Genomic DNA, 19919 nt, shown 5'->3' on the forward strand with positions numbered 1-19919 from the left:
CTTCTTGTTTATATCATCAAAATTCTCCTAAAGGGATCTTTTATTTTAGTATCTGATTGTTTTGTTATAGTATCTGATCAGTTTTATAACCGAATCTAAAAGCAATGAATTACTCTTGGAGATTAGAGTTTAAATCACTATGATACTTGCCCCCAGCATTCAAGTCTGATCTTTGCTAAGTTTCACTTGACACAGCATGTAAACGTCTCTACCAGATTGTCTGAGCGCTCTCAAAGCTTAATTGATCCAATTTGCATGTCTCATCCTGGCAGAATTGTGAATCATTTCTATCCTCTTGGACTAAGTGATCACAATCTAATCACTTTGTATACAAAGCAGATGGAAAGTTTCCAGCTCCTTTTCTATCCCTTTGCATGCATCCATATTAAAGCAATTCTAATTCGACAAGCAATCTGATCTTTCTGTATTTTTATAGGATTACTGTCTCATTGATAGGCCTTCTGTCACCAATTGCAACATTCAGAACTTTACACTCATGGCATTTTCACTTTTGTCTCATACCTTCTGTGTGGTCCATTAAAATGATCACTTAATTTAACAAACTGTGCTAAATTTTCCTCCTTAGGGAAGCTAAGTGTATGGCTTGGTGTAAATCAGCACAGCTCTGTGCCCTGGAATGAGAGAGCAATTTCCATTCATTGAGGATGTGCTCTTATATTTTTGAGGGAGAACAAACGATTACATTCTCATTCATACACTTCTGAACCTTGTACATTTATATATGCTGCCAAAAAAAAAAAAAAAAAAAAAAAATGTATCTTTTAAAAGAAAAATGTTAATTTATATTCAGTAAATATTCTCCAAATAGTAACTGTTTCTGCACATAAACCAGAAATATCTTATTATGTTATTTCTCTATACTTTTTTCCCTGCAAAAATTTGTGAATTAAATACAATGAAAGTTTAGAAAAAAGTTGCATTGCTTATGAATAGATAGAATCTAACTTGTGAAAATGTCACAAATAAATAAAATCTTCTGCAAAGAAAAGTCACAAGCAGACCAGCCAGCCTAATGAAGATCAAGGATGTAAAAATCAAACTTTCTGAAGGGAACAGAAAATTCCACTTAATAATCTCACTTGTAGTTCACAGACAGAATTTATATTCCCCACCTGTCTCTAGTTCATACCCATCTTCAACGTTCATTGTGCTTCTTCAACTGTAAGCCATTCCTTTCATTCCTAACTGGCGAGTGCTTTGTCCTCCTAATGGTTCCACAGATATTCTGCTCTTCTGGAAGTCTGTGGTTGGCTAGTATTGGCTTGGTTTTTCCTACATACATCCTTTTTATTGCTTCTTCCTCTCTTGTTTTCTCCATTAATGGCTATTCATACTTTCTCAATAAAATTTATGAGAAAGCAAAAATATCGTTCAGGGTTTTCTTTAATTTGTTTTCAGTGAAGAATACATGAAAGACTCTAAAGCACGCTTTTAACAGAAATGATCAGCCACTGGTGGTCAAGTACTCATGACAGCCCAAGATAAGGAATACCCTTCCGTCTGCTCTGCAGCTACTTTTAAAAGAGGTGGAAGACTGGAAGGCAAAAGCAATGGCTATATGAGAGAACAAAGCAACCAGTATGCACTATTAAATTCTCAGTTTTATATCAAAGAGGAAACATACTAGGTAAGTAATTGAGCCATGTTGTTGTGTCCATATATACACAAAAATATCAGTACAAGTGGAAGGATAGTATTTATTCAGCACCAAATCTAGCAAATTCAATGTTAACTGGTAAAGAACAAACTGAATTAACCAAGTAAACAAATTTGTTCATAAAACAGGCATTAAGACAGTACACAGGCTTTCAATTACTGTGCTGCATGCTGAAAAGTGGTAGTATAAAACCAGCAATGCTTTCTGTCACTTGCATTTCAAATAGGTTCAGTGGACAAGTCATATGTAAGTTGTTCATATTGCAACCTTGGCTGAGCCTTTTAAAAACAAGCTCTTTCTTTCAGGAGATGAATTATGACTCCAGTTACATAAGTAAGTAAAACCCCTGCTATCTTCAGTTTCTGGTCTGGTTGTAAAAATGTATGGTTTCCATAGCTTACAACTGGGGTTTGCAGGTGTAAATCAGTAGAACATAACAAGCACGTCTGTGGATGACACTCAAGAAATAATAGAATGCAATTTGCTGTCTCTCAGCTGTTTTAGCTCAGCAGGATTAATAGCAATAATAAGTAGGAGAAAAAACCCACCAGAACTGGCAGGTGTGACTCACACATAGAATTCATCTGCTGAGTAACGAAGTATGAGTTTATACAGTCACTTTTAAAAGCAAATTTTCTGCTACACTGTAAACAGACACATATTAGACTGTCACATTGTATCTATTTAGGACACCCAGGGTTTCTAAGCCAAGGCGAAGGCCCTGAGCTGCCTTTTCCAGGTGGCAACCTGCTGCTTCATCTGACAGTCCCACACTCCACCCTCAAGGCATTTAAATCTTCAGTTGAGGTAAAAAAAAATAGCAATACTGAATGTTTTCCTTGAGCCCAACCTTATAGCAAGACGTTAGAAAGGATCTATTGATTGATGAGACATACACAGAGCATGAAGAACAGAACAATTCTTACTTTGCCTTCCAAAACATCACTCATAACATAATGTTATCTTCTAGCCAAACATTATTGAATAGTATCTTAATGTTTTAAGGTTATTTTATTGCATTACTGCTGTTGTCACCAACAAAATCAAACACGTACACTGATTTTGAGAATATGTTAGGAAAGCATTTAATGCAATGTTCATAATCTTTTGTATTTATATTTTTAACAGATCCAAGTGATAATGGGGAAAAAAAAAGAGTTGTTTTCTCACCGTTAGTCTCTACAATGGCACTCGTATCAGTTCTGTCAAAGTTCTGTTCTCAGTAAAGATTATTTACAGGTGTAAGAGTGTTTGACTCCAGGAAAATTCACAATACTGCAGATCACTTCCTTCACCATAATGAATTTACTTAACTCTTCTGACCTTGATGGTTAAGCTGCAGCATGTTTCTCCTGTATCTTGCTAATTATCTTACAAAGTAATTTTACAGAGAATTGAATCTGATCCACAACCTGTTAGCTCATCCTGCTACAGTTCAAAACTCTGTTCCAAATTGATATTTGCAATTTAAGCATAGTACAAAGCACGCATGAAATGGAAAGTGGGCACTACATCTAATACACAGAAGGTGACATTATTTCAGAAGCAAAGGTAAATATCTTGATTACTTTTTAGTCTATACTGCAGATACAGACTCATCTATTTCTAAATATATCAGAAGGATCTGTCATCAGAGTGGACATCTCTATCTTTCCCTCTTCCTCATAGCCTCATGGCCTGTTTGGTGGATATTTTGGAAGCAAGACAAAACATCTGAGCCTTCGGTCTGTATCATCCCACATGAAAAGCGGTCATTGTTTCATTTTGTGCTACTAGAAATAAAATTGGCAAAAAAAAAAAAAAAAAAAAAAAAAGGCATTTTGGAAAGATGATTTTGCCATCAGACTAGCAAAATGGACCATCATCTTCTACTCAGATCTACTTACTAAAATAACAGAAGAGAAATTGCTGAATGTGATACTGCAGCTCACCTAGTATGGAACAAAATCTAAATTAGTCTGCAGGAAAAATTTCTTACGAACCCTGGAAATAGACTGAAGGAAATGCAGTTACATGAAATGATGAGCTTCAAAATACCAGTCTAGAAAGAAAAGTGGCTACTGAGATTCTGAAAGATACTCAGTAAAAAAAAATCCCACAGGTGTCATTATTTCACCCCCTTAACTTCTAAAGCAAATTTACTTCATGAGGTGCAGGCTGACTTCCTTAGTGGTAGACTAGAGCATTAGTCCTTTTAATTTTCAGCTCTTAATTTGGAAACAGTTTGGACATGGCCCAGCTGCTGCCCTGACAGCTGCACATATTTGCATCCTTCCATCCATCTGCTGAGAACTCAGACTTGCTTGGACACCTCCAGATCTGCATGTTGCCTTTTTGCTTATCCACGCTTTGCTTTGACCCAGAAATTCTTGGAAGCTGTATGGATGGAAAGCTTTTCTTTCTTGTGCTATGTTCTTTGGCACATGTTGCTTATGTTTTAGGGGTTTTTTTGATCAAATTCTGAATCCTCTAGCCCTAGATAGTAATGTTTTTTAAGAAATATTTACATCTTTCCTTTTTTATCCTTTGCTTCCCACTTCCCAGAAAAGAAATATAAAATCACTTTTCTACCATGTTTTGTCTTAATATTTGTTTCTGCTGCTGTCTTGCATCACAGATTACCTTGTTGTACATGGCATCTTCCTCTTTCAATTACAAATGAGCTTCACTTACATATTTTTCCCTTTCAACTGCATCTGCTAGTTAACAGACCTTGACTCCTGCACATTTCTCAAACCTGAGTGTTACTGGATCTCTGGCTAGCTGTCCTCCTTTCCCATCTGTGTTAACATAAGTCACCTAGCATTGGTACCTAGAAGGCCTTCTTTCTAGAACCCCTGTGTGTTGGATTGATGTGTTTTAAACCAACGCACGCCCCATGTTCCTACAAATCACCCTTAGCATAGAGCAAAGGGAATCAAGACATATACATATGATTGTTTTACCTTAATCTAAAGTAATCTTTTAATCGATTGCTTTGGTATGTTCTTTTCAGCTTTATATCAAGATCTGGAGTGAGAAAAACGTAGAATATTGCTTCAGCATGGTTCTTGCGTTCTCACAATTTTTGGCATGCTTTTCCTTCTCTTAAACTTTTTCAATCTCTTTTTCCTATACTAAAATTGTTAAGACTACAAGCTTTAGTTTTTTTTTCAATCTTAAGCTAAATCTGAATTAAATAAACATGTCACTACAAGTTGAAATTATTCTTCAATGTAAGATACTTCTATTGTTTCTTATACGTATACACATACACACACACACATTGATATACATACTCCATCACTGCAATCACTCAAATTACTACCGGTTTCCTACATAAAACTTCCTTTGACATTGTTTCATTCAATTTATCAGACAAATGGATAAACTGAAACAACTTTTTAAGCAATTAATATTTCTTTTGCTGTCCAAATTTTTCAAGAGGGATTAATACCCACTCAGGAGTACACTTGATTCAACAGAAAGAATAAAACAGAAAAGCAGTAAAGTGTTAAGATCCTCAGACTAGTAGCAATATGAACTTGTGAAGAGAGAAACAAACATGACTTGTGCAATTTGAATCATACAATAAGACGGGAAAAAACAGTTTCACTTGGCTTATCTCCTGTTCAGCTTTAGAGTGCTTTTGCTTACAGCTTTTTATTGTCAGGAAGGTATTGAAAAAATGGAGGGAATGAATAAAAGAGAAATATGGATAAACACAGGACTGCAATGCTGACTAAGGAAAACTTTTTGAAAGTGTGAAGTATATTGCTTGAATAGATGGTTTGGCTTCACGAGTGAAGATTTGGGAAGGGCTTTACCCACGCTTACTACAAGCGCGATGATGACTAAAAGGGCAATGTGGGATAGGCAAATCCAGCTGGAAAAAAGGCTGCTTGGTCATTCAGGATGTTTCTGAACAGGACTGTCATCTCCTGGGTCAATCTCGAGCGACCAATGTCCCAAACCGCCTGCATGCAAGATTAGGTCTGCAGCTTCCAGTGCACCTTATCACTTGCCGTTTCATCCCTCGCCTGTCGCTATAGGGTTTTGCAAGTGTGAGTAAATCCTTTGAGCCTACATAGTGGATTTTTTAGGTGAGGTACAGAGTACGCAGAACTGAGGTTTACCTGCCAGGGCCTAGCTAGCTAGGATGGTGACAGCAAAGTTCTCATGTCATTGGTTTGATTAGAGTGTACTCCTCTTAAATGGAAGGCCTTACAAGGCTAGATGAGCTCCATCTGCCCGGGTTTGAAGTTAGAGTTTTCCTTCTCCTAGGATAGTTGCCTGAAAGCTAGTGTGAAGGTGGCTTGGTGCTTACAGGTAAGCGGTAAAGGGTAGAAAAAGGGTAGAGACGACAACAGTTTACACATGCATGAAGACGTTGAACATCCAAAAGCAAGAGGAATTATATAACAGTTTTTAATATAACCATTATGCAGAATTATAGCCCTGCAAGTTAAAAAAGAAACATAAAAATATGCCAAATACTTTCCTAAATGTAACTCTACCCATAAAATGTGTATAAATTGCATAAGAATACAAGTTAATAATTTTGCTAATTTATGGCAAGACATTTATACCATGATCAAGGAAATTTAAGAAATGACTATCCGCTTTTCCCAACTGTGTTAGAAAACTTTTCATTGTTACAGAATAACAAGCTAAATTTTGTCTAATACAGCACCTGCCTACCTTGTAAGGAAAATTAATTTATTGATTGCCTAGTCAGCAAGGTTATAATTTGATACCTCAGGATGAAATGTTTAAGCAGCTAATCATCCTTACACATGTATCCAAGTACCAGATTTTTCATATTTTGGATGCATTTCAAATGAATAATAACTTTGTGGGCTTAATTCTTTTCACAGCAACAAAATTACATGTCTCTATAGTCCTCAAGGTAATTTCTCATTATTTACAGAAACAGGAAATCTAAATATAATAGTATGACTATGGTAGTATTTTTTAGAATTCACATAGCACAATCTCCTTATATCATCTGGGAAAATAGCATTAAATTTACTTTTTTTCTACCTGGAGAGGGCCAAAATTTCTTCTGTGGTGTACATAGAACATTATGTCGGACTGCCCTTAACTGTTCTCAACATTTATCCTATTTGACCACATGAAACACCAGAATGCAGGCCTTCAGGGCTCTAGGAATACTATATGACTATAAGAAAGGAAAGCACTAGTTTTTTCCACTGTTAAAATGTGGAATATGTTGCTACCTGTTGTCAATCAGTCCTCAGTATTCCTCTTTTACTAACCTACCAAATAAAATAACATGCAAAAATTCAATTTTAAAACAGCCAAATAGTTGTATTCCAAAATGTATATTTTCAAATGGTCTACTAGGATCAATATAAATGATCTCAAGATTCTGAATTAAATCTTCAGTTACTCTATGAACAGTACAACTTAATAAACAACACATATTAAATAACTTTTGCCTTCTTCTTGATGTTTAGAACTATCTTTTTCTCACAGGGGAGCATCCTGAAAAAGGCAGCCTAACACAGAGCTAGTAAGGTATATTTTGTATTTTCTGGTACATGAATAATTGCACATGAACTACTATAGGCAGAAGAGCTATATTTGTCTTGGTATTCCTATTTATCTGGAATATAAAATAATGTGTATTCTTCTTTATATTGCTTATGATTTATAGAGTACTACTACTGTACTATGTTCTTTACACCCACATAAACACCAACACTACTTTTGCAACAGAACAAGGCTGTAGCAGCAGCAAAACTTGAATATGGAAGGAACTATTATTGGTAGCAAATTTTTTAGCTAGGCCTAAAACACGTGCAAGAATTCATCCTAAATGGATTGTATAATTTGATTTATTTTGGTGATAAGCGTATTTTCATGATGTGTTCTTCTGTTGTCAATGGAGTTTCTTAATTGGCTAAGTTTACACTTAGCCTGGGAAGATGAAAGTGGTTCCCATTTATAGACTGAGGTGAAGTGATTTATAGTTAGGTGTTAACAACATATTTTTAATATCATGTAAACACCACTCTCCCCCTCCACCCCATTTTTAACTGGCCAATCCTCCTTTTACAGGTTTGAAGCTCTGAGAGATTAAGCATTAAGACCTCTTCAAACTTCTGCTCATGGTGTAGGCTGGTATTCATATCACAACCAGAAACTGAACAGTTGGGACAGAATTAGAGTTTTTCCTGACAGCATAAATTCCAGTGTTTTTTTCTAAGAGCTTCTTGTCTCTAATTCATATTAGAGTGTCTCTTCCACGAGTGAGAGAAAATGCCGGTAGCATAAAGCAGCTAAGCTATTTTGCGAGAGCTGAGCAACCTAGTGTATTAATTTCCTTCTTCTCTCAGCAGTTCCACCATTAACAACTTAGCCACCTCTTCCAGGGAAATGCATAACGTTGAGAGAAAAAGATTATACTGCAGATATTTTCCAGGATTTATCACCAGTATATTTATGCAAGACCCGATTTACTGGACATTGCCTATTCCCTGATGTTTTCAGGGTCTGTAAATATGTTGTCCCTGGTACTCCCCGTAAGTGGTAAAAGTTAGCACTAAAAAACTAATATATGTACACAGGTTCAATTTTATTAAATGAATAATAAAAAGAATAATAAAAATAATAATAAAAAAGTCAAGGAACTTGAGAAGTCCAGTGTAATATCAAAAGAAAAAAAAAAAAAAAAGAAAAGAAATAAACACAATAGTGTGCAGCAAAGACGCAAAGAAGAAATTCAGCAGAAGAATTTTGACAAGGCAGCAATAGTCCTGGCGGCACTTTTATACTGTAACACATGGAAAATACTAAATACATTGAATGAATGCCCAATGAGTCTGTAGACAGACACTTATGTCTAACAGTACAGGTATAAGAAAAAAGGCTACACAGAAAAGGTAGTGTCATAACAGGCTACAAGACGTAAAACTTTTATGCATGTGCAGTTTGATCTTTTGAAAGCAATGGAAAAATATCCTTCATCTTCACTGGTCTGAAAGAAGAAGTAGCCTTGTGCTTACATAGCTATCAAATAGAACCACATTTTTGAATTTCAACTATGTTGTCATCCATAAAGGATGGAGAACAAAAGCAGGAAAGAACTCACTGTTATCTGTTCATAATGTCTAAAAATGTTGCATGATTGTCATTTTCAGAGCAAATAATATTCCATCTTCATGGCAAAGAACAATAGTGAGCTATTGTTCTCAAGCTGTTTTGGGGATGTTGACTAACATCTCCATATTTCTCTAGATTCTGTCATTGCTTCTTAATCTGCTATTGCCTCTTGTTTTACAAAACCACTCTTTCAGGGCATGGGTTGTGTTTGCTTGCACTGTGCCTAGCCCAGGGGAATCTGGTTCATGACTGGACTTCCTTAGCCCTGGAATAATGCAAATACATTTCTTGGTAACCCCTAGTCTTATAGCGCTGTATTTCCGACATCAACAGCATGCAACTGTGAGAAGAGAGGACAGAGGTAAAGCTGGATGTTAGGTGACGGCTAATAGCATGAGCTAGAGGACTAAAAACAAGCTCAGCAGATGAAAAGGAAAAGGAACCTTAGAACATGGCTAAAAATAAGTCAGCTGAAGCAGCATGAGCTTGACTGACATCAAACTGTAAACCTCATGCTCTCATGGAAAAAACAGGCATTTTCTGATAACCAGCCAAGCATAGAGGAGACTTATATCTGCATATAGTTGAAAAATTAGCTTTTACTCTTGCTTTTCTAATTTGTCAGAGACCCATAAAATACAGTTTTAAATAATACTCAAAAGAAATTCAGAGCAGAGCACTACAGGTAGAGCCTATTAGTCTACTGAAACATAGAACTGGTAACACAGGATTATATAAATAGCATGGCTATGCCATTGGATAAAAAGCTGCAATGAGGGCTACTTAATTTACAGATGTTGTCATCACCTTCACTAACCTTCCTCTTCTGTAATCTTACATGTTAAGGATCAATGTTCTGTATTATACTAAAAGATCAAAAAGCTGCACATTCTGGTTCAGTATCCAACCATAAGTCTCTCAACTCTATTATCGTCTCTAATAATGAAATTACATACAAATTGTCTTTTAGTGCTTGAGCATGTGAAATTGTCATCACTTTAAATCCTCAGCATAAAACCCATTTCTGTATCCATTCAGCTATACGAAAGGACAACTTCTTATGAAAAGGGAAAGAGGAAATTACGCTATAGCTGTGCAGGCTAATGAATTCAACCACGAAAAAGCAGTAGATTTTAAGTTATCCCTTTGGATAATTCTTCCTGTGTGCCTTAATCTCACCATTCTCTCCAGAGACACTTTAGCCTTGCATGTTAAGTAGGAAACATTCAGATTGTCAGTCAGCTCTCAGCTATTCAGGGTAATCCAAATAAAAAGTATGGAATAATGCAAAGCCCACAGTGACTATACTGTTAAAGAAAATTGCGTGCTGCTAGTGACTGCATAGTACAAGCTGAGGTGATAAATTCCTACCACTGCTGTACAGCTGAAGTATCCCTTCACCAAGACCTGTTCAATCATAAAGTGGGCAAGCAGAACTTGACTATTTTGTCTGTTCATTTGTTTCATTTGCAACACTTGTGGTCGAAAAACATTGACAAGAATGACATGGCACATTTTTCTCAAAAGGTTATGCATTTTCATAGCACAGAACACCAAAGAGTTCCTGAGATGGACAAATATCAGAATTATGGCAAATTTGCTTTTCCACTTTTATAAAGGGCCTGTTGGGAGTATATAAAACAACAGTGCTTCAGAGATTATGTTAAAAAGTAAAGACAACATAAATAGAGAAGGAGAAAAAGGTATAACAAAGGGGGAGTTTTTCTCTAAGTGTCCACAAAGATAGATGAAGAATAGTTGGTTTGTGTCGGGTTTGTGTTGTGGTTTTTTTTTTTTTTTCCAAAGTACGTAGGGGTTCGGAAATAAAAATATATCTATGCAGAGCTGTAACTACTCTCATCTGGGAGCTTATTTGCAGAGCAGACATAAATATTCATTTTGTGCAATATTCATTTTGTGCAGAATGCTTGGAGGGGTAAGACCCCAGGTTGAGGCTAGGCAGAGAGCACAGGTCCCTGTGAGTTGTCTTCAGGGGCAGTGGGAGAAACAGAGCCTTCCAGCGAATCACACCCAACCCACCTTCTGCTCTGTTAACTGCAAGGGAGGCAGCCTACATTTAGCCTTTTCAGTTTCACCCCATCTCCTCTCCATGTCCCAGAGTGTCAGTAAAATATCTGTATAGTGCAGTTTCTAAAGATGAAAAGCCATTTGGGCTATTTTCTATTCAGAGAACCTCAGCTTTTTCATCACAGCTGAAGTTGCCTCAGTTTCTCAGCAGCTGATATTCCTGCAGTATCACTGAGTTTGACTGAGTGGCCAGCACTTCCACAGTACTCACCACCTTAAAGTATTTTAGCAAAGACACTTGTATCCAAGTCACTCAAAAAGTCATCAGCTGCAACTGGAAGTGTTAGGTTGTGATCGAGAAAAAAGCCCTACTTCTGATTACATCTGTATGGCTTGATATAACATCACACTGCAGATAAATATCATATGCAAATAATTCTGTCATCCTATTGATACACGAACCAACACCTTTGAAAAAAAAAGGCAAAGACAAAAAAACAGTAGCCTCCCCTCTCCAGCCTCCTTCCCTCCAAAATGAGGAGGTTTGGACAATCCACTCTCTATGCCAACAATAACATAAATTCTTGTTATTTTGCTGCTTGAAAAGCATTTTCCCAACCCTGCCTTGGCCAAAACCTATAAATTCTCCTAAATGCACCAAATTTATAGGAAATGTTTAAGTTCATTGCATTTCTTTTTTATGCATCATTCATTCTGTGCTACTCCAGAAAATAATAATGCAAAAATTGGCTTTCATGTGTTTTGGTCCCTGTCTGAAAATGGAATCCAGCAGGGTTTTTTATCTTAAAATAGAAAAAAAACAAAGAGGCAGGCAAAATGGAACAGGAAGGCAGTGACCATGAGCTCTAACAGATTGCATGTTCTTAGTCCACTCATTCCACTTTTTTCTCTTGATTTTACCATCTAGAAAATGCAGGTTGGGATTTACACTTTCCTTCCCCATTCATTATGCGTAACAGCTAGATTCAGGGCACCTTAAAAGTTCCAGGAGTTGTTTCTGAGAAGTACCAATGAGTTTCTCAAACTTAAATATCAACTTCTTGGGTTTTTACTTTAGCTGAGCCTATGTCTTTTTCTATTTTATTTTCAGTCCTTCATATCTCAGTGGGGTTTCAGGGAAAAAAAGACTTCAACTCAGCAAAGGGCTTGAAACTGTCCTTGTCTTTAACTATACCTAAATTTGAAGATGTTAGAAAAGGAACTTTGTTTTGGATCCAAAAGTAAACAGTGAAGCCAGCCATCAAACAATCTCTCACATGGAGTTCACAGTCTTGTTTCATTTCTTCAGGTTTATTTGTTGTTTCTTTAGATTTTTTTTTTTTTTTAAATGAGAAAAATGAAAGAATTGCTGGCTAAGACTGCCATTTTAATGCTTTTGAGGAGACTGACACTCTTGCAGCAGAACACATAATATGAAACTAAAAACAAAACAAAAATTGACATAAAACCAAAAACCAAAACAAAAACAAACCCTGGATGTCTGGTACTTATGTAACAAAACAAACAAAAAAATCAACAAAAATTAAAAGCTCTATTTGAACTGCACCCCTTTTTGCCAATGTGTGTGCACATATAGACTTTAATTACAAGACTGTACACATCTTTTCAAATATTCAGTATAATAGAATACACTTTTTTCCAATTTTTTATGCTTACGTATCGTATAATTTAAAACTACTCTGTACTATTAATGTCCAAACAGATTCCATCAAAGTCATTTATATGGAAAATATGAGGTAAGGCATCTCACAAAACATATTACCAAGCAATAGTAAACATTTTCCAGAAAACAGAAGCCACCTATGTTTCTAGCCAAATTAGAATTACGTTTAACTACCTAATCTCCTACATGGCATGTCAGAAAGATAACGATGCCTATCCAAACTGGTAAATGGGCTAAATAGTTACATGCTTCAGCCCTTTAAGTGAACATAACATATGCTCTGCTGTGAGGGACAGAGAGAAATTGCATATGGTTCAGTCCACAATCTGATTACATGTTAAGCACCTCCCAAGAGACACTCAGAATTACTTGGAATTGAATTCAAGATGATTAAAATTCATACCATGGAGAGGAAAGACCTACATTAAAAAAAAAAAAAAAAAAAAGAAAAAAAAAAAAAAAAGACAGCAGAAAATCTCAGTCACCTCTGACTCCTATTAGTATAAAACTAATGGAACTCCTCCAGATGTTTGTCCAGAGTGACACGAGAAACAAGACACTGCCATGTTAAAAAAGAAAAAATAATACTTTTTTTAAACAAACAAACAAAACAAACCCCAAAACATCCTTCCAATAAATGGATGTCAGGGATACAAGAAGGAAGGCTATAACATACTTCAGGTATGGATCTGAATCCTTATTAAACAAACACAGAAACACTGAAAAATAATTTTAAGTGAGAGACTTATCTTCATGAGGTAAATAGGAATCCTGTTAGACTATTTAAAAGGAATAGGATTTTAGTTTGCATGATCATGTATTGAAAGTGTCAGAATGCACACACACAGAAGAACAGAGTTAATGCTCAACATGGAATTAACATTGGCATTTCATGACATGTTGAAGGATTTGCTGTGTAACCTTAGCATTCTCCAAATGCTGCCTTCCAAGCAGATTGCCTGGGGCTTTGTAAAATTGAATAGTGGCAGGGAGAAAATATTCCTTACTGCAGCTCCATTTGCCTGAGTGTTTCTGAAACGTTTTTATCTCACAGCCCTTAAAATCTGGAAGAAGGTTCCTCTTTCCTGAATGTGCAGTTAGACTGGCACCCTGCAAAGCATCTTGAATGTAAGGTAGTGCAGGACTGACCTCCCCAGGAGCAGAGTGCTCTGCAGAACACAAGGGAGAGTCTGGTTGCTGCTTGCACTTCACTTGATGAGAGAAGTGAGTTATGCCTGCTCTTTGCTTGCCATAGATTCAACACCAAAGGGAGAGTAAAAAAAAAAAAAGAAAAAAAACAACCTTCCTATCCAAATCTCAGTCCTTTCAGTCCCTGCCTGCCTTCAAAGGATTTGAAACAAGAACAGCAATATTTTTAAGGGAAGAAGAGGGGGAGGAAGGAAACTGCTGCTCACTTCAGAGTGGTGCTACACATAATATGTTAACATACAGAAGGAAAATCACTTCTTCACCTTTTTGCTACCCTGCGTGGGAATGCAGCTTCGGTCATGATTGCACCTCAGAAACCGCACAGTAAAAATCCTCTCCAGTGAGAAGGTTAGGAACTTGGCACATCTTATCTTACAAGATGCTCAGCAAGGGCTCTGTTTCCAGGAAGACGGGCTTGCTTTAGCAAGTGCAAATTTTTATCTGCTTTTCCTACAAAATGAATTGCTGCTACAAATGTGAGTTCCTGAGCCAACAATTCTTACCGCTGATACAAAAGCAGCCTGGGTACAGATTGTTTCAGAAAAAAAAGGCTGGCTTTTCAGAAGATATCTGCTTATGAATGCTATGAGACCTATAAAGGACAGGAAAGTGCAGACTGCGAAGCTAAAAATAACTGTACACATGCAAATATCATGTACTCTATTGCTACCACAGCATCTTCGGCCATAATATAGCAATTGAATGAATATGAAAATTGCTACAGATCAAAACCAGTCTTCAGTCAAGTATTTAAAGACACTTCTTTTCCAGGAGAGAAATTCTACTTTGCAAGCCATGCTTCCTTTTTTATCAGTGGTCACAATGCCTAATATGCTATTTTCCAAAGAAAAAAGAAGCTCCAACCTAAGACCAAACTTGCCTAAAAGACAAAACTCACAAAGCCAAGCAGAGCTGCATGACATCAGAATGGAAACTGTCACATAACCTAAAACTTAACAAAAACCTTCAGATATGCTGTAATAAGAAATATTTCTAATTCCAGCAGATCTTTCTTATGGCTCAATTGTGAAAATCACCAGCCTCAGTTCAGAAAAGCACCTAAACACAGTCATAGCTGTAATCAGGAGAGCCGTCCTCCATTTAACCTGATTATTCAGTTAGCATGATTAAATTATAAGTGCTTAACTGTGCAAACACAAACATCAAAGTTTTTGTCTCAGTAGGAGAAATTAAGTAAGCTTAAATTCATTGTACTCATATATTTGAAGTTGTGGATTTCAGATTATTTTACTTCCTTTTCTGTAAGCATGCCATTTTGCCAAAAGCTCTCACTCCCTTGTTTTCTATGTATTTGCAAAATATTTTAATGAGAAACTGTATTTACTGATTCTGTTATTACATAAGGAAATGCGACTTTCTTTCAAGAAGATGGTTACACATAAATACTACATAGAAACACAAGAGAGGTTTTGGGGTTTTTTTGTTTGCTTGGTTGTTTTTTTCCTTCAGAATTGCTGAAGGAAGCATATTACCCATCAGCACAAGCTAAGGCCTGAATTCACAGCTGTGCTCAATGTGCTCCACGTGCAGTGACAGGCACTCAAAAGGAGCCATTTGGGATCCACGATGTGAGGGCTTCCTCTGTACTGGCCTGGTGCCCACCAGAGGGAAGGTAAAGCCACAAGGATATTATATGCATGGAGGGCATCAAGGCCCCCAAGGTGCCAATCTGCCAGCCAGTCAATGTCAAAGCAAAGTTGTAATGCAGACATGCCCTCGTTTTTACTTGTCACACCCCCAGACATCCGATTCTTTCTCTTTTGCCTTCAGTAGTGCTGATCCCTAAGCAGCAAAAGACATAGAATCACAGAATCACAGAATCACAGAATCACAGAATCATAGAATGGTTTCGGTTGGAAGGGACCTCAAAGATCATCTAGTTCCAATCCCCGTGCCACAGGGAAACCTTCTAGACCAGGTTTCTCAAACATAACACAGAACTTCTATTTTTCTGAGTCTAGCTGTTAGCTCTCATGAAAGAATATTCATCATTATGTTTCTCTATTCCTATGTAAAAAAGTATATATAATATTAATAATAAAATATCTTCCTCGTATCAGTGGTGATGTCATGGTTTAAACCCTGTCGTCAAGTTAGCCATGCAGTCCACTCCCCACCCCGGCCCTCTCTTCCCCCACCTCCCTCGCTCCCGGAGCAACAGGGAGGAGAATGGAAAGAATGTGACTCCCACAGGCTGAGACAAGAACAGTCCAGTAACTAAGGTATAACACAAATCACTACTGCTACCACCAATAATAATAATGATAAAGGAAATAACAAGGGAAGTGAATACAATACCACCCGAGATAAAAACAGCCCGACAGAGCAGTGAGCCAGCCCTTCCGGGTAACTCCCAGTTACATCCCAGGCATGACGTGCTATGGTATGGAATACCTCTTTGGCTGGTTTGGGTCAGGTGTCCTGTCCCTGCTTCCTCCCAGCTTCTCCTCCTCCCTGGCAGAGCATGAGACTCACAAAGCCCTTGGTCAGGGTAAACATTCTGACCAGCAACTGAAAACATCAGCTTTATCAGTATTATTCCCAGGCCGAAAGTCAAAACCACAGCGCTGCACCAGCTACTAAGAAGGAGAAAAAATGACTGCTACTGCTGAACCCAGGACAGGTAGGAAAATACTTTCATTACTGAACCCCTTTAAAGAAGCATAGGTAATACGTAAAGCTCTTAAAGCAAGGAGAATTGAGAATGTAATTGTTTTGAAGTGCTGAACTTTCTTTTTCAAACTATGAAACCTTGTCCCATCCTGGCTTAAGTCAACCTTGCTGACAGAATCACAATTTTGAGGTTGAATCATATAAACACATAAAAAAGCAAGCACCTGCACCCTCCAAAGTTTGTTTAAATCCCCTACCTTTCCTACATAGAGTGGGTCTGTACCCATGTATTCTTCCAGCACAAAGAATTGATTCCACACCCAGCTGCGTTTGGTTCTTGTCCTCCCTGATTGAAAGTAGGGCTTTGACCTGGACCTTGAGAACTCTGCTTGGTTCATCCCAGAAAGACACAGGAAAAGAGCTAGAATCTGCAGAAAATGGCAGAACTCCACTTTGCCGAACTTCATCTTTTTTTTTTTTTTCCTTGTGAAAGAAAAAACCTTGATGAGAACAGGCACAATTCCAGTTGTCTCAGTAGTTCTAGCCTCTGGCAGGGTGTCAGCTGGGAGTCCGGAGATAATAGTTTGTGAAGTGGTCAATTGGAAGAAGTCACCACTGCTGAATAGCCTTCACCAAAGAAATGGTGTAGTAGGTACCTATCCAGGAAAAAGACAAGAACTGTTGTCAGAACCTTTTTATTTACTTTTTTTTTTTTTTTTTTTCAAAATGCAAATTATTTGCAGCTTTCACATAATGCATCAAAAATGTTTATTTATGAACTTTCTTATCATCAACACAGTTGAGTTTACATAATAAGTGCCTGAGCATTTAGAGCATGTTCATTGGATAGCATTACTACTGCTGATATATTCATATTGGTAGCTATGAAGTTTTCTCACGACTGTTCTCTTAATACACCAGTTTCCGCAGTACAGATCTTTTTTTTTTTTTTCACTTTAAAATAATTAAATCAGGTGTAGTTATTTACAGCTATTTTGTTTTGACTTTTCCTCTGTCTGTTACGGTCTGCTTTTACTGGCCATTACCATGATATAATTCCAAACCAGCTACAGGCAGAAAGTTATATCAATGACAAGGACATATGGTAGCTAAACTCTCTTCCAGATAAGTGAAAAGTAAAATAAAGGAGCATAAGATGAATCGGAACAATCTGATTGATTCTTAGTCACTGTATATCAGATGTTATGATTTATCCTGATCTGAATCTGACCCACGAAAAAGCCCTCAGAGTCTTCCCACTCATTTTTACTACATTTCTAGAGAAAGTATCAGGCACAGTAAAGCATGAAAGACTAGTTTATATACTTTTACACAAATATGCTCAGAAAGATCAGAGGATAATATGATTTTGTGTTTTCAACGAAACCTTGATTTAATGACAAACAATTTTTCAGCACTAACACATAAAATTTTTATTTTTTGTGCATTTTTTTCAATTTTATTTCAAAATCTTGATCATTAAATAACTGGTAGAAATCACAAAAAAATAAACATTTATTAAAAAAAAAAACAACCCAAAACTTCAATCAAGTTTTCTTTCTGCCCTTTACAACTGTGAGCCTTCCCTGGCCAAATAAAAATGTATACTTACTATAACATTTTTAAAAATATAATTTTTGTCAATCAGAACCAAACATGCCCTGTCTTTCAGAGCATCACTCAGGTAAGCAATGCTCTCTCTAAAATAAGCATCCTCCTTGCCTGAATGAGCAATGAGGCAGTTGAGAAGTGTTTAGGAAGTGCCAAAAAACAAGGTGAAAATGAGGATGAAATTAAAACAGATAACAAGGCATCCATTTGGACAGAACTGCTGCTACTTACGAAGCAATGGAATAAAGAAGATTTCATCGTTTTTACATTTAATTAATCTAAAAAGGCTAGACATTAAATCACATACACGTTAAATGCTCTAGGTAGATTATCATTATAACCCTACCACCTACTATTAAAACTGAGTGAAATGTGAACTCCGCTACCTATTTTCAGTATGTCAGGCTCTTTTAGCTGCAGAACTCTTACACATTGTGCTGCCAAAGGTACCTAGAGGGCAGAAACATGAAACAAATAAAAAGCTCTTCTGATTACAAACTGTATTTAAACCCTTTTTATAGTAATCCCTTCTGTGTCACTGCCTTGCACCAGAAAGGCTTTACTTAGAGACTGGTGGGATAAACCACAAACCCACTGAGCATGTTTGTTAAGCAGCAGCAATTTGAAAGCTTCTGTATGTGAAAATCCAGTGTCCCCCTACAGGCAAAACAAAGAGAATAGACAATGTCCTACCTAAATCCCCTAATTTCCAAAACGTGATGCTACAGTTATAAAGGATGTGTCTCCAGTGTGGACCAAGAATCTTTTCACAGTGGGATTAACATGCAGGTGTCATCCTCGCTAGCAGAGCATAGTTTAAAATGGTTAATCCCAACTAGTCATAGCCCAGTTTTGATCTGGCTCTTTGTGTAAATCATGACCATATGACATAGTAATTACTGAGAGGGTTGCCCTTAGTATTAAGGAGAGTAGCTGTACTTCTGTGCTATGTTCACTTCCTACCACACAGTTCAAATAAGAAAAGCATTGTTTGTAGTAGAGGCTGTTTGTGCACCCTTTACTTTCCTTCTCTGTGTCTAAGTTACATCGGGTTAAGGACATCTGATATTGATAAACTGTCAGTTTGTTTCAAAGATGCAGCAGATTGTTATTTAACAGAGATAAAAATACGAAATGGATTTTTTTAAGAAATGTCAGTAAAACATTTACAATATGTTAGTGTCTTTTCACTGAGCAGTTTGAAATGACTTGCTCTTGCTCTGAACAGATATTTCAAACCTAGAATTGCTCTAACCTTTATCTCAAGCAGTGTTCTCTTGTATCCTTTCTTTTACACCTGCAGGAAAGTATGAAAGCCACCATATGGAGTGCCATGGTCCCCAGCCACATATTACGGCACAGAACTGAAAAACGTACCCAAAATACCAACTGAAAAACAGCCCATATGCTAGACAGCACAATCTGATGAAAAGCAGAATACTCACACCCCATGGAAAAAAAAAAAAAAATGTTGTCATTTGCTCACTCTCAAATACTTTTGCCACACAGTCACCAGAATTCTGATTGGTTTTATTCAGCTGTGGGGCAACACTTTCTGCTCTGAAACACACTTTCCTCTCTTCCTAGCCTTTTTCAGCATAAGTCTTCCTACTCCTCTTAGAGCCCTTCTTTTTCGGTTTTTATTTATAGCTCTTTCAGCACACTGTCTTTTGAGTGTGATACTTTCCAAAGCAAAAGTAAAAGTGGTATTTAAAAATCTTTTCTGTCTGTGGAATAAATATTTATTAAATTATATTTTATTACCTTTCTTACTGATACAGATATACATTTTTATATGGAGTTTTCAAGAAAATATATATCTAAATGTATATACATGAATTTATATATTTGCATATATATGCACATACATATATCTGTCCAAGTATAAATAGTACTTCAACATCACCTGTTCTATGAAGTCCACAAGTATGAAGTCCACAAGACCATATAAGCAACTTCACAGCACTT

General features: G+C 36.8%; 1 protein-coding gene across 1 annotated transcript in view; it reads right to left on the minus strand.

The window, feature by feature from the left end:
* Nucleotides 1-16896, minus strand: part of LOC308218203 (cadherin-7) — a gene marked incomplete at its 3' end in the record, with an annotated part of 82289 nt that extends 65393 nt beyond the window's left edge. Inside the window, exon 1 of the mRNA XM_080611961.1 lies at nucleotides 16598-16896. Within this exon, the coding sequence (XP_080468087.1) occupies nucleotides 16598-16807 (210 nt within the window). The 5' untranslated portion in view covers nucleotides 16808-16896. The remainder of the gene's footprint in view (nucleotides 1-16597) is intronic.
* Between the last annotated feature and the right edge of the window lie 3023 nt (nucleotides 16897-19919).

The sequence above is a fragment of the Psittacula echo genome, assembly GCF_963264785.1.
Source record: "Psittacula echo genome assembly, chromosome: 2".
In the NCBI taxonomy this organism is placed as follows: domain Eukaryota; kingdom Metazoa; phylum Chordata; class Aves; order Psittaciformes; family Psittacidae; genus Psittacula; species Psittacula echo.